The sequence below is a fragment of the Telmatherina bonti genome (genome assembly GCF_933228915.1).
Source record: "Telmatherina bonti genome assembly, chromosome: 12".
Taxonomy (NCBI): domain Eukaryota; kingdom Metazoa; phylum Chordata; class Actinopteri; order Atheriniformes; family Telmatherinidae; genus Telmatherina; species Telmatherina bonti.
Genome location: NC_136610.1, coordinates 37,558,801 through 37,584,387, shown reverse-complemented (window position 1 = coordinate 37,584,387; position 25,587 = coordinate 37,558,801). Strand labels below are relative to the sequence as shown.

Below are 25,587 nucleotides of genomic sequence, written 5' to 3'. Positions count from 1 at the left end.
CGATGACAAACGTACCATTTAAATGATCCTACATCACACTGGTCAATACGTTAGTTTTTTAAACATTTGGGATATTCCTGCAGACAAACATAGACAAAGTTGGAAAAGCAGCTTGAAATCCTGGATAATCTAATCAACTGAACCATAAAGCAGGAAGCGGCGGTTCTGCATGATGGTCAGAGTCTCGTGAGAGAAACCTGAACCGGTTAAAAACGTTTGCTTCTTGTCCTCGTATCTCCAGGAGAAGGACCTGAAGAAGAGAGCTGAGCTCATGCTGGTCCAGGCCGACCGTCTGGGCTGCCGACAGTTCGTAACCGCTACCGACGTGGTGACGGGGAACGCCAAACTCAACATGGCCTTCGTGGCGACGCTCTTCAACAAACATCCAGCTCTCACCAAACCGGAGATCCAAGACTGGAACCTTGAAAGTGAGCCTGGCTGGAAGGGTTTTTCCATCCGAGCCGCTACGCCAGATTCACGGCTCTGTTTGTCTCGTAGGCGAGACGAGGGAGGAGAGGACCTTCAGGAACTGGATGAACTCTCTGGGCGTCAGTCCACACGTTCATCACATCTACGGGTCGGTAAATGTTCTGCAGCTGCATCACTTGTCCGCCAAACGGGCGTCCACTTCTCTGCCTGAGTAAAACCCATCTGTGTGTGTGTGTTCGTGCACAGGGATCTGCTGGATGCCTTGGTGATTCTGCAGCTTTATGAGAAGATTAAGGTGCCGGTGGACTGGAACAACAGAGTCAACCTTCCTCCATTTAAGGGAGTCGGAGGAAGCCATTTGAAAAAGGTTGCCGTGGAAACCACTTTGTAAACAAAGAGGCGATTTCCCAGACAGAGAGACAAGAGACGGTCATGACCTACAGCAGTTAGGCGACTCCGCCGCGAACCCTTCCCATCTCGGGAGGCTGCGCCTGCTGGTGACGTCACACTACGTAGATTTTGATGGTTATGAGAACGGTGGTGTTTGATAAAAATAGTTATCTGAGAACGTCTTCAGTATTCAAGAGAATGTGGTGTTAAAGACACTGCAGAACTTTCCCATGCCCCCCCGGCATCCCTGGAGGTTAAAGTTAGACCTGAACTTAATCCTGAAGCAGCTCTGATTGGGACCTTGGTTTATTCAGGATAAAACCAGTTAACTGGACTGGTTCTGATCCCTGTCTGGGAAATCCACCTAACAGGATTCATGGATGGTGGATTTTTATGTTTCTCCAACAGCTTCATGTAGTAAATGCAGTTAAACTGTTTCTGTGTTCTGTTTCAGATTGAAAACTGCAACTACGCCGTGGAGCTGGGCAAGAACAAAGCCGGTTTCTCTCTGGTGGGAATCGGAGGACAGGATCTGTACGATGGAAACGAAACTCTGACCCTGGCGCTGGTCTGGCAGCTGATGAGGAGGTGATTTACCCGCAAACCGCTAACCAGTTGTCTGATGCCTCAGATGAACCTCTTCTGGAGTAGAGCGCGAGATCCGCTCAGTCCAGACAATGTTAGCAGACAGCAGGAAGACCAACATGTGGCATAGCAGCGACGCCAACATGTGGCATAGCAGCGACGCCAACATGTGGCATAGCAGCGACGCCAACATGTGGCATAGCAGCGACGCCAACATGTGGCATAGCAGCGACGCCAACATGTGGCATAGCAGCGACGCCAACATGTGGCATAGCAGCGACGCCAACATGTGGCATAGCAGCGACGCCAACATGTGGCATAGCAGCGACGCCAACATGTGGCATAGCAGCGACGCCAACATGTGGCATAGCAGCGACGCCAACATGTGGCATAGCAGCGACGCCAACATGTGGCAAAGCAGCGACGCCAACATGTGGCAAAGCAGCGACGCCAACATGTGGCATAGCAGCGACGCCAACATGTGGCAAAGCAGCGACGCCAACATGTGGCATAGCAGCGACGCCAACATGTGGCATAGCAGCGACGCCAACATGTGGCATAGCAGCGACGCCAACATGTGGCATAGCAGCAATGCTAACATGTAGCATAGCAGCAATGCTAACATGTGGCATAGCAGCAATGCTAACATGTGGCATAGCAGCGACGCCAACATGTGGCATAGCAGCGACGCCAACATGTGGCAAAGCAGCGACGCCAACATGTGGCATAGCAGCGACGCCAACATGTGGCATAGCAGCGACGCCAACATGTGGCATAGCAGCAATGCTAACATGTAGCATAGCAGCAATGCTAACATGTGGCATAGCAGCAATGCTAACATGTGGCATAGCAGCAATGCTAACATGTAGCATAGCAGCAATGCTAACATGTGGCATAGCAGCAATGCTAACATGTGGCATAGCAGCAATGCTAACATGTGGCATAGCAGCGATGCTAAACAGGGAACATGTCGTTCTTTCACTGCTTAGTGGTGAAAAGTTTGATTCCAGCTGTAAAAAAAAAAAAACTCTGCTGCGTGTCTCCTGTGATTCTGCTGTTGTTTTGAAATGAACAATGAAGATCCTGCTAGTTTCCATGGAGATGAAGATCCTGTTAGTTTCCATGGAGATGAAGATCCTGCTAGTTTCCATGGAGATGAAGGGGGTTTTTATAGTGATTCTCTAATTTCTGACAAACAGTTGTGATTTGCGGTTGTTTCCACTGAACAGTGTTTAGCACATTAGCCTCAAGTGTTGTTACTTTCGCAGGATTTTACAAAAACTGTACAAAAGTTATTTTGGGGTTTTCTAGTTGCTGGGGAGAATTTGCTACGGATTTCCGAAGCTTTTCTCCCTCATTTTCTTTTTTAAAACTGAAATTTGCTGTTTGTTCCTCACCGTGTCATCTTTACAGGAAATGAACTGGTCACATGACCCCGCCCTACATCACGTAAATGCAAAAAAAGTGTTTCCATTTCACATTTGCGAGATGTTTCTGTATCAAAACATCTGAAAAACCACCTTAGAGAGCAAAAAAACTATTTAGCGATATTTAGTGTTTGCACAGTTCTAGGTGTCATGGAAGCATGACTACTGAGATGTTTACGTGGTAACACCTGGAAACCTGCTCAGCTTCACTTTTTACCTTCTGTAGAACAGTTCATCAGATATTACTTTACTCCTACTAGGATTACTTTACTCCTACGAGGATTACTTTACTTAATCCCAGGATTACTTTACTCCTACTAGGATTACTTTACTCGATCCCAGAGGGACAGAGCTGGTATCGTCTCCTGGCAGTCATGAGGTTTTCCTTCAGGAGGAGATGAAGACATGTTCCACTGCGTTCCAGGTGGTTTACTCTGACGCAGTAAGACGTCTGCAGTTATCTCTCACGTCTCTGCTTTCGGTACAGACCAGGATTCCACACACAGCCCTTGTAGTGGTGAAGATCTACTTCATTTACTTCATTGTGGGTTTCATTTCAGACGTGAGGCAGAAACGATGTTTTAATGGAGATGTTGAACTGTGGAGAAAAGCTCTGTGGGCCGCTGTAGAGACCAGCACTGGGAGATGTTTCTGTTCATTAGCAGCAGGTCTCAGCAACCGCAGGCCTTTCAGCATCTTTCAGGTGAAGCGACAGAAAGAAACGTCCAGAATCAGCAGGAGGGGAAGGTGGACTAGATTACTGTAGACAGTCTGGGTTGTCCACTGTCCTTTGGCCCACATATTAAGCAGGTTACTAAAACAGCCTTCTTTCATTTACGTAATATAGCCAAAATTAGGGACATTCTGTCTCGGAGTGATGCAGAAAAACTGGTTCATGCTTTTGTTACTTCCAGACTAGATTACTGTAACTCTCTATTACTGGGCTGTCCTAAATATGCCCTGAAAAGCCTTCAGCAGAATTCTGCAGCCAGAGTCCTGACCAGAACCAGCAGGAGAGATCATATTTCTCCAGTTTTAGCCTCTCTTCATTGGCTGCCTGTTGAATCTAGAATAGAATTTAAAATACTTCTCCTTACATATAAAGCCCTCCACAACCAGGCACCACTATATATCAAAGACCTCATAGTTCCTTATATACCAAGCAGAGTACTTCGTTCACAGACTGCAGGCTTACTTGTGGTTCCTAGAGTCTCAAAGAGCCGAGCAGGAGGCAGAGCCTTTGGTTATCAGGCCCCTCTCTTATGGAATAAGCTCCCAGTTAGTGTTAGGGAAGCAGACACCCTCCCCACCTTTAAGACTAGGCTGAAGACTTATCTTTTTGATAAGTGCTATAGCTAGGGATGGTTAGCATCCCTTAGTTATGCTGCTATAGGTTTAGACTGCTGAGGGACATTTCCTGATACACTGAGCTTCTTTCTTTTTCTCTTTATCTCTTTCTTTTACCCCCCCCCCCCCCCCCCCCCCCCCCCCATAACAGTGTAGCATCATTAACATGTATGTCTCCTGTCTCAGCAGGTCTCCCTGGCCGGGAGTAGCAGTTCCTGTTGTCTGTTGTCTTTCTGTCCTCTTCCCCCCACACAGCAGAGGCAGATGGCTGCCTGTCCTGAGCCGGGTTCTGCCGGAGGTTTCCTTCCTGTTAAAAGGGAGTTTTTTCCTTCCCACTGTTGCCAGTGTGCTTGCTCAGGATGGGAGATTGAGTTGGACTCAACTCAATCTGTTGGTTTCCTTATATAGGCTGTTATGAATTGGCCTTCATTATGTTTTCCCCTCTGTCTGTAAAGCGTCTTGAGATGGCATTGCCGTGATTTGACGCTATATAAATAAAGTTGAATTGAATTGTGGCATTTAAAGCCAAAGAGCCAGGATGTGGTCGTCTCTGTGGAAGTTCACCTGGAGGACAGTGACATGGATTCCCATTTCCCATCATGCCAACATTACGCAGGTACACGCTAAATGTGCTGGAGGACCTCAGACACGGAGAAGTTGCTGGAGATGAGCTGATAGTTTCGTGGGTCAACAAAACATTAACTCAGGCTGGAAAGACTTCGACCATCAAAAGCTTTAAGGTAAGTCCCACAGTGTGCACGTTTCGGCTGATTACGTCATCAGAGGTAATGTGTGTGTGTGTGTGTGGCGGCTCTGGTTAGGATAAATCTATCGGCACCAGCATCCCGGTCCTGGACCTGATCGATGCCATTCAGCCTCAGAGCGTGAACTACGACCTGGTGACCAGAGACGGTCTGTCCGACGAAGACAAGCTCAACAACGCTAAGTAAGTTTGAGTCGTGTGATGAAACGTAGAGCTTGTGATGTGTTCCGTTGCCATGGTGACATAACTGCGACCACTTCCCCCAGGTATGCCGTCTCCATGGCGAGGAAGATCGGAGCGAAAGTGTACGCCCTGCCGGAGGACCTGGTAGAAATCAACCCCAAGATGGTGATGACCATCTTCGCCTGCCTGATGGGGAGGGGGATGAAGAGGGCTTAGAGGAGCAACACGTGCACATGTGCACACACACGTGACTGACCGTCTTCACCTGCCCAGGTGTGAAGACTGCAACCATGGCGGCGCTGTAGCCAGTACAGGCAGTAAAGTGCCACAACCCCCACCTCCATCTTTGTTTCTTGTTTTTCCAGCAGCTTTCCTCGGCGCTCTCGCCCTCCCAGTTCACTTCCCAGTACGATGATTAATCCAGTTGAATGGAAACTTGATCACATCCACAGATAAGTCGTCTGGATCTTTATTCACAAAAAACCTTAAAAAAAAATCTTCCAGAGAGGAGAACAGGAGCAAACGGATCATTTTCTTCATCTATGCAAACATTTCTTCTGCTTGAGGTTCCTGAACGTTTTCTCCGACACACCGATGCAGAAACAGAGCAGATGGATGTTATTTCATCGTTTCTGCTCAGATCTGTCAGTCCGACAAGAATCAAAGCATCAAATATGTTTATTATTTATATAAGCATTTAAATGATCATGTGGCCACATGATGCCGTTTGGGAGAAGAGAGATTTTTTTCCAAATAATTTTCTTTTTCTTAACTTTTAAATATCATAAAAGTTTGATGCATTATTTTCTGTTATATTTAAATTTGACACTCATATGTTTAAAAGACAAAATAAAGCCCCCCCCCCCCCCCTCAAAAGAAAAACCCCACAACGTTTACATTAATGCAGCTATTACAGAATAAATCTTTTATATTTTTAAGACTGATTTTCAGAAAAAAAAACTCTAAATGTATAACATGGAAAAAAAACTCTTATTAAACAGACGTGATCAAATTGTCATTAAAAGGGATTTAAAGGATTTGCATAACTAATTACATATTTGGTGTTTTGATAAAGAATAAAGTTGACTGAAGGATTTGAGCAAAAAAAAAAAAAGTGACTGTAGAGTTTTTCGGACAGTTTTCTTTCTGCCAGCGGCGTAAATGTGGAGGAAACTCCCGCTCCGATGGCCTGAAAGAAGAATGAAACCTTATTTCCAAACATTTTCTTTTGTTTCGGGAAAAGCTCTCGTACATGAGCGGAATGGCGGAAAGTTGAAGGGAAAACGAGCTGAATGGATCTAAAAGGGTTAAAACGTCTGAAACGTTTCAGCTGCAGCAGCTTTCTGCAGATTTTCAGTCAGGAAACTGATGGCGCCTCCATCATCTGGCCTTGTTGTCTGGAAATGATCCTGAAAACTGCAGCTGTTGCTGATTCATGTGTCGGAGAAACCAGGAGACCTGCAGTCAGATCAGATCTGCACTGAATGTTAAAAACCTGGTTTCATGCGACTGTTTTCCCTCTTTGCTCCAGATATTTACCTGTTTGTTCTTTATTTACTGAACAACCCACTAAATGTGTTTGATAACATCTGTTCTGGTAAATAAAAGCAGTTTTTCATACATGACCTGACTGTTGTGTTTTTCTTTCTCTGTCTGCGGAGGAGGTGATTCATGCACCTCTTTCATTTTCTAGCCAGTTTAACGTTTCCTGCTAGAAACACACTGGTCTACTAAGATCTACTGTTCTCTTCTTTTGCACATCGACTGTCGGAACCAGTTAGATCCACTTTTATTCTGGTAAAACAAACAAAACACAAGAAGCCACATGAACGTTGACGATTAAACACAAACGTGAAGTAAACAAGGGCTGGAGATGTAACTGCAGAAAAAAAATTCAACATAGCAGCAATCACAATAATATAACTTTTAGAATAATAAGAATGAAAGTAATAATTGTAAATCATGAAAAATAAATTGTATTTAAATTTAGTTTCTTTTTTGAAGCGTGGAGTTTTTGTCTTTTTAGTCCCGCTTTTCCTGCTTTTATTTTGTAGTTTTGTAGTTTTCCTTGTTTAGATCCTTCATATCTTGTTTCCTGTTCTGCCTTCCCGTTAAGTTCACCTGGACCAGGTGTGGTCAACTCCGGTCCTCCAGGGCTGCAGTCCTACACGTGTTGGGAGTTTCCCTGCTGCAACGCAGCTGACTCCATCAGACTTGATTAGCAGACTGCTGCAGAGCTCAACATCCAGCTGTACTGGTCTGATAATTACCCGCTGATTTGCTGCAGCTGTGTTGCAGCAGGGAAACTCCCAATACGTGTAGGACTGCGGCCCTGGAGGACCGGAGCTGCCCACCCTGACCTGGACTCATTACTTTATTGGTAAACCTGTGTCCAGTTTGGTTTCCCAGTACTCATACCGCCTGGTTTCTGGCCGCTCTGCTGGTTCGGTGTGTGCTTCATGTCACCCCTGATGTTCCCGTCCTGTGTGCCGTTTACTCAAAGTTTTTTTGTATTTAATCAAATACATCTGGTCTGCCTCCTGCCTCTCTGTTCCTGCAACCGGGTCCCCACACCTCCATGAGCCGTGACCCCGATTAGTTTTCATCACAAATCAAGTTGGAAAAAAAACTGAACCTGGAACATTTTTAAAAAAAATAGTTTCTCCGATATTTTTTATTCTCTAATGACCCAAAACACACAAGTTTCTCTCTGCATGAAAATGTTTAACTGGAAAATATAATCCAGATAAAAGATGGAGGAAAATGATGTGAATGGATGAAATGATGAGTCTCATGCAGGAAGACGCTTTGTGTCGGCGTGTCGGTGTCCTTCTGCAGCGGATCCCACTCAGATGGATGTCATGATGCCGCGGCTGTAAACACAGATTGATGCGTGAATCTGTTCAGGTGTAGATGAAGGTGCTTCTCTGTCAGAAAACACTCTACTTCAAACAAGGCTCATGAATTCAGATGAGCCTCAACACACACACACAGATGTGAAATTTACAATTTAAATGATGCTTTTCAAGTGGTCATGTGATCACTCCTTGTAGTGCTTGTCCATCCTGACAAACCGTCTCCTGCATCTCCATCCGTCCTGTCTGACGGGCAGCTGGTGGAACGTCGTCGGTCCGGCGGCTGACATCTGGATCATCAGGTTGTTTAGCAGGTCAGTTAACCTCCATCATGTTTCTGTCTGTCCCTCTGATGATCTGCTGTCATCGCTTGTTGCCATGCCGTCTGGTTGCTGTGGCGATGATACAGCATGACCTCGTACTGGACGACCTTTTTCTTTCCTGAGCTGGTGTGTGTGTGTGTGTGTGTGTGTGTGTGTGTGTGTGTGTGTGTGTGTGTGTGTGTGTGTGTGTGTGTGTGTGTTGTGGCCTGTTTTCTGTTGAGAAAACCTGAAAACGGTCTGAATCTCGCCGTGTTCAGGTAGCATGACGGCCTCATTCCAGGATTCACACAGGTTGTCCGTTCGGAGGAGGAGAGCGACCACGCCGACAGCACGCTGAGCAGGTAAACACACACGCACACACTTCATCGTAGATCTGGTGACTGTGGAGCCGTTGGAGGACAGTGAACTCATCGTCATGGTGGAGATGATGTGAGCTTTGTGACATGGTGCATCATCCTGCTGGAAGTTTCCATCAGAAGATGCTACACTGTGCTCAGAAAGGGATGGACATGGTCAGCAGCAGGACTCAGGTAGGCTGTGGAGGTTAAACCAGGTCATGGTGGTACTCAGGGGACCAAAGTGGGACATGAAAACCTCCCCCCACCATCCCAGCAGCCTGCAGCGTTGATCCTGACGGCAGGATGGATCCATGTTGTCATGATGTTTCCAGCAGATTCTGATCCTACCATGTGGATGTGGAGCTGAACTGGAGACTCATCAGACCAGCAACGTTTCTCCATCTTCTATTGTCCAGTTCTGGTGAGTCTGTGTGAATTGTAGCCTCAGTTTCCTGTTCTTACTGACAGGAGGGAACCTGCTGTGGTCTTCTGCTGCTGGAGACCATCTGCTTCCAGGCTGGACCTGTTGTGTGTTCAGACATGATGATCTGGTTATCTTGGTCTGAACCAGTGCTTACTGGACTTCCAGTTGCCTTCCCATCATCTCCAACCAGTCTGACCAGTCTCCTCTAACCTTTAAAATCAACATCTGGATATTTTCTCCTCTTCAGACCTTCTCTGGAAACACTGGAGATGGTTGTAAATCTCAGTACCAGACCGACAACATGCCACGTTTAAAGTCCCTTAAATCCTCCTTCTTCCTGATCCAGATGCTCAGTTGGAACTTCAGCAAGTCGTCTTCATGACTAAATGCTGCCATGTGATTGGCTGGTTGGGTATGTGTTAACCAGCAGATGAACAGGCGGTAAAATGGATGCTGTGTGTATCTTAAACTCTACATTGTTTAGTTTAAAGTTCAACCACGATGTTCAGGTTATTTCACCAGACACGTCCAGTGTAAACCAGCGATGCATTTACAGACGGTGAACATTTTGGAGAATCTAAAAGGTAAAGATGGAGGTAGTTGGTATATTCAGTCTTGCATCTGTTGGGTAAATACAACAAACTATTCATATAATCTGCCAGTAGCATGTCGTTTTGGTGCCTCCATCAGAGCAAAATGCAGGTTTAATGATGACACAAACTTTGTTTCTCATTTTGTGTACTTCATTGTTTACATTGTGTGAAAAAGCTGCAGTTTTTAATCTACTGCATTGTTTTAATGTTTGTGCTTTGTGACTGTGCAGAGGACAGTCGGTATGTGACGACACCTCTTCAGAGCTGCAGAGAATGGCAGCCATTGACAGGAGGGAAATGAATTCCCAAAATTCCTTCCGAGGGCGTGGAGCGCTGTCCAGGTATGACTATCAGGAATGATGCCATGGACAAATTTTTAACTCCTGTAAAGTGATTATGTCAACCAGAGTCGGAGCTACAGGGGAGCTACACTGGCTACGTCTGAAATCTGATTGGACACCACAGGTGTCAGGTCACTGGAGGATGAGGACGGAAACTTCTTTCCAGACTTTCATGAATCACCAGAGTAGAGAGCAGTAAATTTAGACCTTTCGTCCTATAAAGACATTGAAAAGTGGCTGCAAAGTTTAACCACGAACGTATGTAAAGCCAAATTTATACTTGCGTGGCATCTGCAAAAGATTGGTTCCTGCATCAACGCCATATGATTCAAGTAGACCCGCCATGGTTTAATGACCACCACTTCCAGACCCGATGTGCTCCCCTGCTTGCAGCACAATTATGCAGGAGTACTCCCTTCTGATTGGTCAGCTTGTGCAGCAACCGCTGAAGAGAAACTGTAACATAACTTAATAACTCGCAGATGCTGCACCAGTTTCGGCTTTAGGGAATTAACCTTGAGTTAGCATGGCGCTAAGTAGCACTGCTAATTTAGTTATGTGCTAACATTAGATTATTTCTAAAGCCAGAACATTTCTGAGAAAATGCAGCTTTTATCTCCGTTAGAGATGAAGTGAAAAGGTCATGGAGATGAACTGAGAAGATCATCTGGAAGGAGATCAGAGTAGAGCGCCCCCCCCCCCGTGGATCAGACATCTTCTCAGGTGGATCAGACATCTGGTCGGGATGCCTCCTGGACCCCTTTGTGGTGAGATGATCCTGGCCTGTCCCTCTGGGAGGAGATCCAGAGGAACACCCAGGACACGCTGGAGGGATTACATCTCTCAGCTGGCCATGGAGTGCCGGTGGTTCCCTCCCAATGAGGTGGTGAATGTGGCTCTGGAGGGGGGACTCTGAGCTTCCTGCTGAGGCAGCTGCCCCCGTGACCCGACCCCGGATAAGCGGCGGAAAATGATGGATGGAAGGGCCCATGCAGCATCTGTCTGCACCCCGAGCAACAGCCATGTTTGAAAGATGAACCACCGGTATGGCTGTGGTGACAGCAAAGGTCCATAAGACCCGCCTACAGGATGATGTAAGGGAAAAATATGTCCTGCAACCAATCTGCTGTGGTATCGGAGGATACAAGAATGAAGAGAAAGAGAGATATTTCTGACTTTTTATCCAAAATCAGGTAGATACAGAGCCCAACAAAGACCCAGTCTACCACCACCACCAGACACCAGACGTCCACCCCCGTTCAACCAAATCAAGCTCCAAATACTGAACCCAAAACAGCCAACTTCCCTTTAGATGGATAATTTTTAACCTGGAAATATTTCCATTTTGGAATCTGTATTATTAATGTGAAGATGTTTTATTTGGCCCTGCGATGGACTGGCGAGCTGTCCAGGATGTACCCCGCCTTTCGCCCAAAGACTGCTGGGATAGGCTCCAGCTTCCCCACGACCCTTCATCGGACTAAGCGGTTAGGATAATGAATGAATGAATGGATGTTTTATTTCTCATGTCTCTCTAAAGTGACCACAGTTATCACAGTGGAGGTGAATGTGTATGTAAGGTGCCCCTGGTAAAGTCCTGTCCAGCATCTGGTGCTCCAAAAGTCCAGCTCCACGTCTGGTTAACACTCATTTACATATATACACCCCAGCTGAACAGGAGATAAATGATGCTGCTCTGTTAATGTCCGTGTCCGTCTGCAGGATAGTCAGTATGGTGATGACTCTGAGAGAATGGGCTCAGAAAAGTCTGGCTGAGGAGACGGAGCGACCAGATTCCTTTCTGGAGCGTTTCCAGGGTCCAGCCAACATGGATATACAGGCCCCGCCCAGCAGGTTCAGCCACACAGGCTCAGATACGGAGCATGAAATCAGACGCTCCAGGCGCTCGTGAGACAACAAAAACACTCCAAATGAACGCTCATCCAGCCAGCTGACGCTCATCTAACCCATCTCCATCTTTTTGAATCCCTTTCAGGAAGAGGAAGTGTAAGGTTGTGGTTTTATCTCCATCTGATGATGCCTACTACCACTGGCTGATTGTGATGGGTGCAGCAGTTTTCTATAACTCGACGCTGCTAGTTGTCAGGTGGGACTCTGCTAACGGTGGACACATCCACATTATTAGCTGTGCATAAGAGGAAATGGTGGTCAGCCAGCGCAAATGCATTCTTAATTGTTTCTTTGTTCGGTTTCCAAAACACATAGAAGGTGACCAGTGTATCTGAATCGTCCTGCTTTTCTGGGACCCCTCCATTGTTCACTGTCTTATCAATGCAGCTCTAAAAGGGTGAAGCTGGACACACTTCAGTGCATTGATAGATGGAAATAAGCAGGAGGAGCCACATGTTTAAATATAAAGTTTGCTTTTTGTTGTTAAAATCCACGTTCCAAGAAAAAAAAAAGTACAAAACCTTCTGGATGTCCACTATTTCCCTTTTATTCTTCTTCATGAGCATCATTATTTATCACATTGAAAACCTCTGAGTGAATACTCTATTCTGATTGGTTGCAGGGTGTCCGTTAAAAAGTGATGATGGACATCAGTTTAAAAAAGTTCCGTCAAATAGCCGAATAATTCTAAATCATTGCGCCAGCTCAAACGCCTATTGGTAACCGTGGCAACAGAAATGTTAGCGACAAACGGACAAAACAGAAAGCAGAAAGAATATCTGGAAAGACAATGTCAAACAGCGGCCAAGGGTGATGAATGAAAAGTATCTGCCAGATTTTAAGTTCTTTTATTTTTTTCAGGTTAATTTAGACCATCGGTTGAACAATAACCAGAGTAGAGAAGTGAGAAAGGACAAAAGTCTCCCGATCCCTCCCCATCTCAGTACTGTATTATGTTCATGTCCTACCGAGATTGTTAGTTGAAATCAGTCGCTGCAGATAAAATATCTATCATATTGTTTCAACCGTATTAAATAATATTTAATCAGTTAGCTTGTGATGAAGGTCCAGATCTCTGAAAGAGGGATAGAGCGTCACCCTGCAGCGGTGCAGCGGACCGTGCGTGTTTCTCTGCATTAATGCTCCAGCGGTTACGCCAATTTCACAGCCATCTTCAAGAATTAAAAAGTTCTGTGCTATTTACATTTAGATTTTTCCACAGCCAAATTTTTCTTCTGCTGTTATAGAAACCAGCCATCGCACGTCCTCCCCAATTTCCTTCATATTGTGAAGAAATAAGCATTTTCAGAAAATCACCATATTTTCATTGGAATCTGTTAAAAGGAGGGGACGGCACTTCCATGCAACACTCTTATCTTTCAGGCTCGATCACCTGACAGCATGCTGTGTGCACACACTCACTCACATTCATACACACTGAGCTCCCTGGATCACACAGTCACACACATCCCGCAACACTATCATATTTCACCATCATCAGTGATTTGTTGCAATATTATCTGCTGCCGAACGAGCTGCAGGTGCTGCCAATGGCGGTTACCTTGGCAACACCACAACAAGAGACATTAAATAGTCCGCTCCGCTACTTCTTGTTAAAAACATTATTTTAACAGTAAAAATAACATTAGTGATTGATCTTATATTATTTCCTTTGTGAGTGATCATGGCATAAGCAGGATAATGCCCTGCAATGTGTCCATTATCAGAAGCTAATGGACGGCTTCGCGTCGGACGGTTCACGCCTCCGCGTCGTCCTTTAATTTCTGATAATGGACACCTCGTCAGGCATTATCTCTTACCTCATCACCATCACTAGTAGCAGGAAGAAGTGTGGAAACATGGAAACAGTGTGTGTGTGTGTTTCAGACGTGAGAGAATGATGTGCAGATGAGAAAAGGCTTGATCACTGCTGATCTATGTTTGTTATTTATACAAACTTCTGGTTGCTCTTTATGCTGCTTTATCTATTCATACATTCATTTTACATCATTTTAGTCTCAGAATCTGACAGCTGAGGCTGAAAACATCACATCCAATACTGACTGGGGTACTTGCAGGTTTACGTTTCGATAAAATCATGCAGCAATGTCTTGGCGTTTTCAGGGGGTTAATGATTATTTCTGGGATTTACGATCAGATAAATCATGAATAATTTGTTTAGAACAGCGTGTAACTGTGATTTCTTTTTTAAATCAGGGCTTGTTTCGATGAGCTCCAGATGAGCAATGTGCTGGTGTGGCTGGTCCTGGACTACCTCTGTGATGGAGTATATATCTTGGACACTGCTGTCCGTCTCCACACAGGTGCGTTAGTGGAAAATATTACGATATGGATCTCATTTCATGTATTAAACCCCAGTGTGTGGACCTTTTGTCCATCACTCCTTCCTAAGCAGAAGCATTATGTGTGAAGGTTTCTTGGATCAAGGCTTGCTGGTGAAAGACGTCCGCCGTCTGAGAGAAACCTACCTTCGAACATTACAGTGTAAACTGGACATCTGCTCCATCCTTCCCACCGACCTCCTCTACCTGACTGTTGGGATGAGCTACACTCCTCTACTGCGGTTCAACCGGCTGCTGCGGCTGCCTCGTCTCTTCGAGTTCTTTGAACGAACAGAAACACGAACTGGCTACCCCAACACTTTTCGCATCTGTAAGCTGGTCCTTTACATCCTGGTCATCATCCACTGGAACGCCTGCGGGTACTACAGCTTCTCCAAAGTCCTGGGACTGGGTTCTGACTCATGGGTTTATCCCAATGCATCTGACCCTGAGTTTGGCTCCCTGGCCAGAAGCTACATTTACTGCCTGTACTGGTCAACCCTGACGCTGACCACCATCGGAGAAACACCTCCTCCTGTGAGAGATGAGGAATATCTCTTCTTGATATTTGACTTTTTGGTGAGTTCTGTGGAATTTTTCTGAGTCGAGTGTGGTTTTACTCATTAACACTGGAACTATTGGTATGGCTTCTCAGGTCGGCGTGCTGATTTTTGCCTCCATTGTGGGGAACGTTGGATCCATGATCTCCAACATGAATGCAACACGAGCAACTTTTCAAACCCGTGTGGATGCGCTGAAACACTACATGCACTTCAGACATGTCAGCAAGGTGCTGGAACAGCGTGTAATTCGCTGGTTTGACTACCTCTGGACCAATCAGAAGACCATTGATGAACAGGAAGTGCTGAGGAGCCTGCCCAATAAACTGAGAGCAGAAATCGCCATAAATGTTCACCTGGACACCCTGAAGAAGGTCAGTTTGCACATCCATTTGTCTTATTTGTGTAAAAGAACAGTTACATTCCCTATTTCCAGGAACTTAAATCCAATCCCATGTTTGTTGTTGTCTGTAGGTGCGTATTTTCCAGGACTGTGAGGCGGGACTCCTCGTAGAACTGGTGTTAAAACTCAGACCACAAGTTTTCAGTCCCGGAGACTACATCTGTAGAAAGGTTGGTGTTGTATCATCCATCCATCCATCCATCTATCCATCCATCCATCCATCCATCTATCCATCCATCCATTCCATCATCCATCCATCCATCCATCTATCCATCCATCCATTCCATCATCCATCCATCTATCTATCTATCCATCCATCCATCTATCCATCTATCTATCCATCCATCTATCCATCCATCCATTCCATCATCCATCCATCTATCTATCTATCCATCCATCCATCTATCCATCCATCCATCCATCCATCCATCCATTCCACCATCCATCCATCCATCATCCATCCATCCATCCATCCATCATCTATCCATCCATCCATCCATCATCTATCCATCCATCCATCCATCATCCATCCATCATCCATCATCCATCCATCCATCTATCATCCATCCATCCATCCGTCCATCCATCCATCCATCTATCATCCATCCATCCATCCATCCATCATCCATCCATCCATCCAGCCATCATCTATCCATCCATCCATCCATCATCTATCCATCCATCCATCCATCATCCATCCATCATCCATCATCCATCCATCCATCATCCATCCATCCATCCGTCCATCCATCCATCCATCCATCTATCATCCATCCATCCATCCGTCCATCCATCCATCCATCCATCCATCCATCCATCCGTCCATCCATCCATCTGTCCATCCATCCATCCATCCATCCATCCATCCATCCATCATCTTTTTACCGCTGCAGATTAGAGAAGCCTCATCGTTCTACATTTTTTAAACCCATATTTATTCTCTGACCTTCGACCCAGCTTGACACTCCCATTTATACGCTCTCGTGTCCTTTTCACTGGTTTCATCTTGTCTTTTAGTTTTAGTTTTTGTGTTTAAGTATGTTTAATAGTTTCATCTGGTTTTATTTATCGTTATGTTTTGTGTTCAGCATTTTGTGCCGTCTCTTATTCTGTTGAAAGCTTTATAAATAAAGCTGAGTTGAGTAAAACCAAAGCAACAAAAAATGATTCATTTTCCAGCGATCAACAACACGTCCACCACACACACTGGTCTACAGCGAGTCAGATTGACCACCACTCGCTGCTACGTTCACCGTCACCTGAATAAAAACTGTAAACTCTGTCTGGTGTCTCTTGTAAGGGGGATGTTGGTAAGGAGATGTACATAATCAAAGATGGCCGCCTGGCTGTGGTGGGGGACGATGGAGTCACCCAGCTGGCAGTTCTGACGGCTGGAAGTTGCTTTGGAGAGATCAGCATCCTGAACATCAGCGGCAGCAAGATGGGGAACAGACGCACGGCGAATATTCGGAGTCTGGGATACTCGGACCTGTTCTGCCTTTCCAAACAAGACCTGATGGAGGCGCTTCAGGAGTTTCCTCACGCCAGGGCCCAGCTGGAGCAGAGGGGGCGGGACATCCTGCGAAAGGAGGGGCTTCTGGAGGAAATGAATGTGTCTGCAGGAGAAGAGCTGGAGGAGAAGGTGGAGAGGCTGGAGACTAGTTTGGATCGGCTGCAGGTCAGTGTTCGTCCACTCGTCTGCTGCTAGCGCTGCTCTGGAGCTTCATCACACATTAAATGATTAAAACTGTCCTCACTGTTTCCATCAGACATGTCTGGCTCGTCTGCAGAGCGAGTTTAACTCCTCCCAGCTTCGACTCAAACAGCGAATCACAGCACTCGAACACAACACTACCACTGCTGCCACCGGAAGTGGCTTCCTGTCAGACGCCGACGGTGCCGAGAGCATTCCTGGCGGTGATGGAGCCCGAAGTGAAATCAACATCCGGCTCTGAAGAACCGTTTTATTCTTCCTCCAGCAGAAGCTGTGGGCAGACTTCTAATAGTGCACGTTGTGGTTCCAGACAAGTCACGTCTGTGTGTGAAATGTAAATAAAAACAATAATTTCCATCTTTTATTTCTGATGGAACATAAACAGCACATATTCAGGAGGAACATGTGAATCTTCTGATAGTAAACTCTGTAAATGGAGGAATTCTCAATTCGATTCTTCCATAACTTTAGTCTCAGATGGGTAAAGTTCTGTCCAGCTTTCCATCTGAGAGACTCTGCCTCCCTGAAATGCTCCGTTTACACCCAGACATTAGTCTGATTAGTTGTAAAATGATCCTCCAGTTGATTTTCCAGCCTTTTGTCGCTCCCGTTCCAGCATTTTACAGATGTGTTGCTGCATCAGATTCACAATCAGCTGATATTTTCCATCCGATGTTAAACTGTCTCTGTTTCATATGTGACATGTTGTTTTCCTTCTAGTGGGAATAAAATCTACCTGGATGAGGTTCTGGTTTTATTTACACTTTACACAGAGACCCAACCTGGATCGAGGCATTAGGATTTTTATTAATGTTGGCAAGTTGTTTTACTGTCTATTTATGTTTCCTTTTTTAGCTTCTACAGATTCTAAACCAATGAATAGTGCAGCACAAAAACAACTAAAACTTTGTGTGAAAGAGACATTTATTCAGAAATGATTCGTGAAAAGCCAAAAGCCAGTGCATGTTATCTGTAAATGTCCTTCTCCAGCAGGTGGTGCTCGAGTGAAGCTCCTCTTAAAGAAAAGAACATGAATCTCTCATAAAAACTACCTAAAGGAAAAGCTGAGAGGAAAGGTTTGAACTTTGGGAAATGTCAGCCCCCAAACAGGAACATGTTCAGGTTTAATGGCTAATCTGCTTCTGTGTTGGTGTCATTCCTGTGATTTGGGAACTGCAGTTTCACTGATGCCTCTGGGTCAAAGTCCAGAACCACATAAACTGCAAGAAATCAGGAAGTGACTTGAGTTTCAACACTCTGATCAAAAGGTAAAAACATTCAGCTGTTTCCTCTGCTTTCCATTGAAAATGCTCCGTCATGCTTAACTTCACTTCCTTCTTTCTGGATGTTTCTTTGCTGGAATCATTTCTATTAACAGAAATGTTAATCCTCTCATCTTGTTGGGTCAGGTATTAGAGCAGAGGTGTCAAACACACGGCAGGGGTCCCAAACCGGCCCACCAGAGGGTCCGGTCTGGTCTGTGAGATGAATTTAGTAAACATGAAAATAAAACAGAACATATTTACTGCAATTTGTATTTTAAAAAGTAACTTGTAACTTCAGTCAAGGAGGAGATTTGATGGAATTGTACTTTTATTTCTTAAGAAGTGTCATGTTGTGTGTTATATATTTACTAGAGGGATGGTTCAGGAAGAACTTCATGTACTTTATGGAAGTGCAGAAATGTCACCCAAATAAAACCAAATTAGGACTTTAACATGTCATAACGTGGCACATTTTGTTGTAAAAACATTAAACTTGTCACATTATGACCTGATACGTTTTATGGTGTAAACGTATGAGAAAGCTGTGCACATCTTCAATCAGAGACATAATTTCCTTAAAATGTATTTTGTTCCAATGTTTCTATGCCGTAACAACATCTGCAGGTTTGTGTGTTATGTTCTTATTGATCACATTATAACATATGTTTCACAGTTCTACAGTAAAAGCCTGGGTGACGACTCCAGGAAACGGCATTTACTTGCATTTATAGTTAGATTATTTTGTTTCTGACCCACTGGAGGTCAGGTCAGGTCAGGGTTTGACACCTCTGTATTAGAAATAGAAAAAAAAGTAGAATTGTTCTTCTCTGAGCATGATTTGTATGTGATTATACGGGCAAAGGACCTTACAGTTCCTGTTTACTTAAACCGTTTATATTCCTGTTTCAGATGGAAATCAGCTGTTTGACACTCGGCATGATTCTAGTTGCTCAAGTCACACCTGCGTGTGCTGAACAGGTGAGTTTTATCTGTCTGGAGCCATCCATCCATCCATCCATCCATCCGTTCATCCATCCATCCGTCCATCCGTTCGTCCATCCGTTCATCCATCCATCATCCATCCGTTCATCCATCCATCCATCCATCCGTTCATCCATCCATCCATCCATCCGTCCGTCCATCTGTTCATCCATCCATCCATCCATCCATCCATCCATCCATCCATCTGTTCATTCATCCATCCATCCATCCATCCATCCGTTCATCCATCCATCCATCCACACATTCATCCATCCATCCATCCAGTCATCCATCCATCATCCATCCATCCATCCATCCATCCATCCGTCCGTCTGTCCGTCCATCCATCCATCCATCCATCCATCCATCCATCCACCCCTTCATCCATCCATCCGTTCATCCATCCATCCATCCATCCATCCATCCATCCGTCCATCCATCCACCCATCCATCCATCCATCCATCCATCCATCCATCCATCCATCCATCCATCATCCATCCATCCATTCATCCATCCATCCATCATCCATCCATCCATCCATCATCCATCCATTCATCCATCCATCCATCCATCCATCCATCCATCCATTCATCCACCCATCCACCCATCCATCCATCCATCCATCCATCCATTCATCCATCCATCCATCCATCCATCCATCCATCATCCATCCATCCATCCATCATCCATCCATCTGTCCATCCATCCATCCAGCCATCCATCCATCATCCATCCATCCGTCCATCCATCCACCCATCCACCCATCCATCCATCCATCCATTCATCCATCCATCCATCCATCCATCCATCCATCATCCATCCATCCATCCATCATCCATCCATCTGTCCATCCATCCATCCAGCCATCCATCCATCATCCATCCATCCATCCATCCATCCATCCATACTGACTGTATCTGTATCTTTTCATACCAGGCTCTAAACACTGAAGGCAACGAGGAACCAGGATGAACTGAATAATGAAATTTATTAAAGAAAAGAAGCATTCGTGACTACACCTCCATTTCTGTCTCTGTTTCTGAACTGCAGCTCGGCATCATAGGGAACATCCTCCTGTCGATCCAGCAGCGTCCATGGCTGTTGGGTGTTTACGTCTTTGCTGTTGGACTCCCAATCATCCTCTTCATCAGCTTCATGTGGCCGGACAAGGTGCACTTTGTTTCTGTTCTCCAGACAGGAACAGAACAGCTGCTCAGGAAAACTAAAACGGCGTGATGTGCTTGTGTGCAGAGGTTTGGACCGCCTGATCAGCCGTATTATTACAAGAAGTCTGATGAAGCACAACCAGATGATCCAGAGTTCTCATCGCAGACGAAGTCAGCAGATGTCAAAGGTATCGTCTTATTTATGAAGTTATACAATATTCCTTCAGATTAACGTCTGTCCTGGTAGATCTAGTTTAGATCTAGTTTTACCTGCAACTGCAGGTCTTTAATGAAGGGAAACAGAAATTGAACTTGTATTTGTTGCCTTTCCAGAACAGATGTAATGATAGTTTTAATAAATCAAAAACAATCTCAACAGTTTTTCAGCATCTTTACAAGAATTGTTTTAAAAAGAAATACAGCTGGGTGAGGATGGAAGATGGAAGTGTTACAATCTGGTGAAAAACTTCACCAAAGTTCCTGGATGTTTGCTCCAACGTTTACCATAAGCTCTCACAGTTTGTTTCTGGGAAACGTCTGTTTTTTTAATTCCGCCGACATCACAGTTTGCTGCTTTTCATTGTGTAAAAAAGGTGTATTCCCAGAAGTTAGAGCTGTTTTTGTCAAACAGAACACAACTAATCGTCCCAGAAACCCTCCTGCAGCTCCTTTAGAGTCGTCCTGGGTTTCCTTATTTTTATCTCCACAAAATCCTGGAATTTTCACACTTTTCCTGCCAACTGTTGACATCTGTGAAGACAACACCTGGTGAAGATCATTTAAACTGTTAACGACAACGTTTGATGGTGAATATCTGTGTGTGTGTGTGTGCAGGATCGTGCGTCTGTGAAGCTGGAGATTCATCAGTGCATAAGAGGATGCTGAACAAACACTGACGATACATAAAAACTACACTATGTTTTTATATTCATACATATACAACAAAATTGCAATAAAGTTGGAAAAATATCTGGAAAAGCTTCTGGTTTGAGTCTGAAAAATGAAAATGATGATGTACCATAAGAGTGTAAGTATAAATAAAAAAAATCATCTAAATAAAAACTAAGAATAAAGTCATTCGAAGGCGGAACTATGTGTTGCATCAGGAGGAGGTCAGCCTTCCTCCTTCTGTCAGTTTCTCTGTTGAATCTGCAAACAGAAGCAAGTAAAGCTGAACATGCAGGAATGTCTTTCCTACAGGACCAGGTTTCCTACAGGACCGGGTTTCCTACTGGACCAGGTTTCCTACAGGACCGGGTTTCCTACTGGACCAGGTTTCCTACAGGACCAGGTTTCCTACAGGACCAGGTTTCCTACAGGACCGGGTTTCCTAGGTTTCCTACAGGACCAGGTTTCCTACTGGACCAGGTTTCCTACAGGACCTGGTTTCCTACAGGACCAGGTTTCCTACAGGACCGGGTTTCCTACAGGACCAGGTTTCCTACTGGACCAGGTTTCCTACAGGACCTGGTTTCCTACAGGACCAGGTTTCCTAGGTTTCCTACAGGACCGGGTTTCCTACAGGACCAGGTTTCCTACAGGACCGGGTTTCCTACAGGACCAAGTTTCCTACAGGACCGGGTTTCCTACAGGACCAGGTTTCCTACAGGACCAGGTTTCCTACTGGACCGGGTTTCCTACAGGACCAGGTTTCCTAGGTTTCCTACAGGACCGGGTTTCCTACAGGACCGGGTTTCCTACAGGACCAGGTTTCCTAGGTTTCCTACAGAACCGGGTTTCCTACTGGACCAGGTTTTCTACAGGACCAGGTTTCCTAGGTTTTCTACAGGACCAGGTTTCCTACTGGACCAGGTTTCCTACAGGACCTGGTTTCCTACAGGACCAGGTTTCCTAGGTTTCCTACAGGACCGGGTTTCCTACAGGACCAGGTTTCCTAGGTTTCCTACAGGACCGGGTTTCCTACAAGACCGGGTTTCCTACAGGACCAGGTTTCCTACAGGACCGGGTTTCCTACAGGCCCGGGTTTCCTACTGGACCAGGTTTCCTACAGGACCAGGTTTCCTACAGGACCAGGTTTCCTAGGTTTCCTACAGGACCGGGTTTCCTAAAGGACCAGGTTTCCTACAGGACCGGGTTTCCTACAGGCCCGGGTTTTCCTACTGGACCAGGTTTCCTACAGGACCGGGTTTCCTACAGGACCGGGTTTCCTACTGGACCAGGTTTCCTACAGGACCGGGTTTCCTACAGGACCGGGTTTCCTACAGGACCAGGTTTCCTAAAGGACCGGGTTTCCTACAGAACCAGGTTTCCTACAGGACCGGGTTTCCTACTGGACCAGGTTTCCTACAGGACCGGGTTTCCTACAGGACCAGGTTTCCTACAGGACCGGGTTTCCTACTGGACCAGGTTTTCTACAGGACCAGGTTTCCTAGGTTTTCTACAGGACCAGGTTTCCTACTGGACCAGGTTTCCTACAGGACCTGGTTTCCTACAGGACCAGGTTTCCTAGGTTTCCTACAGGACCGGGTTTCCTACAGGACCAGGTTTCCTAGGTTTCCTACAGGACCGGGTTTCCTACAAGACCAGGTTTCCTACAGGACCAGGTTTCCTACAGGACCGGGTTTCCTACAGGCCCGGGTTTCCTACTGGACCAGGTTTCCTACAGGACCAGGTTTCCTACAGGACCAGGCTTCCTAGGTTTCCTACAGGACCGGGTTTCCTAAAGGACCAGGTTTCCTACAGGACCGGGTTTCCTACAGGCCCGGGTTTTCCTACTGGACCAGGTTTCCTACAGGACCGGGTTTCCTACAGGACCGGGTTTCCTACTGGACCAGGTTTCCTACAGGACCGGGTTTCCTACAGGACCGGGTTTCCTACAGGACCAGGTTTCCTAAAGGACCGGGTTTCCTACAGAACCAGGTTTCCTACAGGACCGGGTTTCCTACTGGACCAGGTTTCCTACAGGACCGGGTTTCCTACAGGACCAGGTTTCCTACAGGACCGGGTTTCCTACAGGACCAGGTTTCCTACTGGACCAGGTTTCCTACAGGACCAGGTTTCCTAGGTTTCCTACAGGACCGGGTTTCCTACTGGACCAGGTTTCCTACAGGACCGGGTTTTCCTACAGGACCAGGTTTCCTACAGGACCAGGTTTCCTACAGGACCGGGTTTCCTAGGTTTCCTACAGGACCGGGTTTCCTACTGGACCAGGTTTCCTACAGGACCAGGTTTCCTACAGGACCGGGTTTCCAACAGGACCAGGTTTCCTACAGGACCGGGTTTCCTACAGGACCAGGTTTCCTACGGGACCAGGTTTCCTACAGGACCAGGTTTCCTAGGTTTCCTACAGGACCAGGTTTCCTACAGGACCAGGTTTCCTACAGGACCGGGTTTCCTAGGTTTCCTACAGGACCAGGTTTCCTACAGGACCGGGTTTCCTAGGTTTCCTACAGGACCGGGTTTCCTAGGTTTCCTAAAGGACCAGGTTTCCTACAGGACCAGGTTTCCTACAGGACCGGGTTTCCTAGGTTTCCTACAGGACCAGGTTTCCTACAGGACTGGGTTTCCTACAGGACCAGGTTTCCTAGGTTTCCTACAGGTTTCCTAGGTTTCCTACAGGACCGGGTTTCCTACAGGACCAGGTTTCCTAGGTTTCCTACAGGACCGGGTTTCCTACAGGACCAGGTTTCCTACAGGACCAGGTTTCCTAGGTGACCTACAGGACCAGGTTTCCTACAGGACCGGGTTTCCAACAGGACCAGGTTTCCTACAGGACCGGGTTTCCTACAGGACCAGGTTTCCTACAGGACTGGGTTTCCTACAGGACCAGGTTTCCTACAGGACCAGGTCTCCTAGGTTTTCTACAGGACCGGGTTTCCTACAGGACCGGGTTTCCTACAGGACCAGGTTTCCTAGGTTTCCTACAGGACCGGGTTTCCTACAGGACCAGGTTTCCTACAAGAGCAGGTTTCCTAGGTTTCCTACTGGACCAGGTTTCCTACAGGACCGGGTTTCCAACAGGACCAGGTTTCCTACAGGACCGGGTTTCCTACAGGACCAGGTTTCCTAGGTTTCCTACAGGACCAGGTTTCCTAGGTTTCCTACAGGACCAGGTTTCCTACAGGACCAGGTTTCCTTGGTTTCCTACAGGACCGGGTTTCCTACAGGACCAGGTTTCCTACAGGAGCAGGTTTCCTATGTTTCCTACAGGACCAGGTTTCCTAGGTTTCCTACAGACCAGGTTTCCTACAGGACCAGGTTTCCTAGGTTTCCTACAGGAGCAGGTTTCCTACAGGACCAGGTTTCCTAGGTTTCCTACAGGACCAGGTTTCCTACAGGACCAGGTTTCCTAGGTTTCCTACAGGACCGGGTTTCCTACAGGACCAGGTTTCCTACAGGAGCAGGTTTCCTAGGTTTCCTACAGGACCAGGTTTCCTACAGGACCAGGTTTCCTAGGTTTCCTACAGACCAGGTTTCCTACAGGACCAGGTTTCCTAGGTTTCCTACAGGACCAGGTTTCCTACAGGACCAGGTTTCCTTGGTTTCCTACAGGACCGGGTTTCCTACAGGACCAGGTTTCCTACAGGAGCAGGTTTCCTATGTTTCCTACAGGACCAGGTTTCCTACAGGACCAGGTTTCCTAGGTTTCCTACAGACCAGGTTTCCTACAGGACCAGGTTTCCTAGGTTTCCTACAGGAGCAGGTTTCCTACAGGACCAGGTTTCCTAGGTTTCCTACAGGACCAGGTTTCCTAGGTTTCCTACAGGAGCAGGTTTCCTACAGGACCAGGTTTCCTAGGTTTCCTACAGGACCGGGTTTCCTACAGGACCAGGTTTCCTACAGGAGCAGGTTTCCTAGGTTTCCTACAGGACCAGGTTTCCTACAGGACCAGGTTTCCTAGGTTTCCTACAGACCAGGTTTCCTACAGGACCAGGTTTCCTAGGTTTCCTACAGGAGCAGGTTTCCTAGGTTTCCTACAGGACCAGGTTTCCTAGGTTTCCTACAGGACCAGGTTTCCTACAGGACCAGGTTTCCTAGGTTTCCTACAGGACCAGGTTTCCTACAGGACCAGGTTTCCTAGGTTTCCTACAGGAGCAGGTTTCCTAGGTTTCCTACAGGACCAGGTTTCCTACAGGAGCAGGTTTCCTACAGGACCAGGTTTCCTAGGTTTCCTACAGGAGCAGGTTTCCTAGGTTTCCTACAGGACCTTCACACAGAGAGGACATGCTGGACTCGGACACTGGTCCAGAAAGGTGATGAGAAAGGAGAGAACCGTCTCTGATCCG

General features: G+C 46.2%; 2 protein-coding genes across 2 annotated transcripts in view; both read left to right on the top strand.

The window, feature by feature from the left end:
- LOC306762872 (plastin-3-like) overlaps positions 1-5,379 on the top strand; it is a gene marked incomplete at its 5' end in the record, with an annotated part of 18,881 nt that extends 13,502 nt beyond the window's left edge. Inside the window, 7 exons of the mRNA XM_079249509.1 lie at positions 242-428; positions 499-577; positions 676-796; positions 1,274-1,407; positions 4,795-4,918; positions 5,000-5,124; positions 5,208-5,379. Coding sequence (XP_079105635.1) covers positions 242-428; positions 499-577; positions 676-796; positions 1,274-1,407; positions 4,795-4,918; positions 5,000-5,124; positions 5,208-5,340 — 903 coding nt within the window. The 3' untranslated portion in view covers positions 5,341-5,379. The remainder of the gene's footprint in view (positions 1-241; positions 429-498; positions 578-675; positions 797-1,273; positions 1,408-4,794; positions 4,919-4,999; positions 5,125-5,207) is intronic.
- Positions 5,380-8,564: 3,185 nt separating this feature from the next.
- Positions 8,565-17,169, top strand: LOC306763128 (cyclic nucleotide-gated cation channel-like; the record flags this gene model as incomplete). Its single annotated transcript, XM_079249842.1, is given in 11 exon segments — positions 8,565-8,601; positions 8,604-8,643; positions 9,888-9,998; positions 11,721-11,906; positions 11,995-12,105; positions 14,127-14,233; positions 14,343-14,830; positions 14,907-15,185; positions 15,286-15,384; positions 16,515-16,892; positions 16,984-17,169. Coding segments are annotated over 11 exon segments (2,022 nt in total).
- Between the last annotated feature and the right edge of the window lie 8,418 nt (positions 17,170-25,587).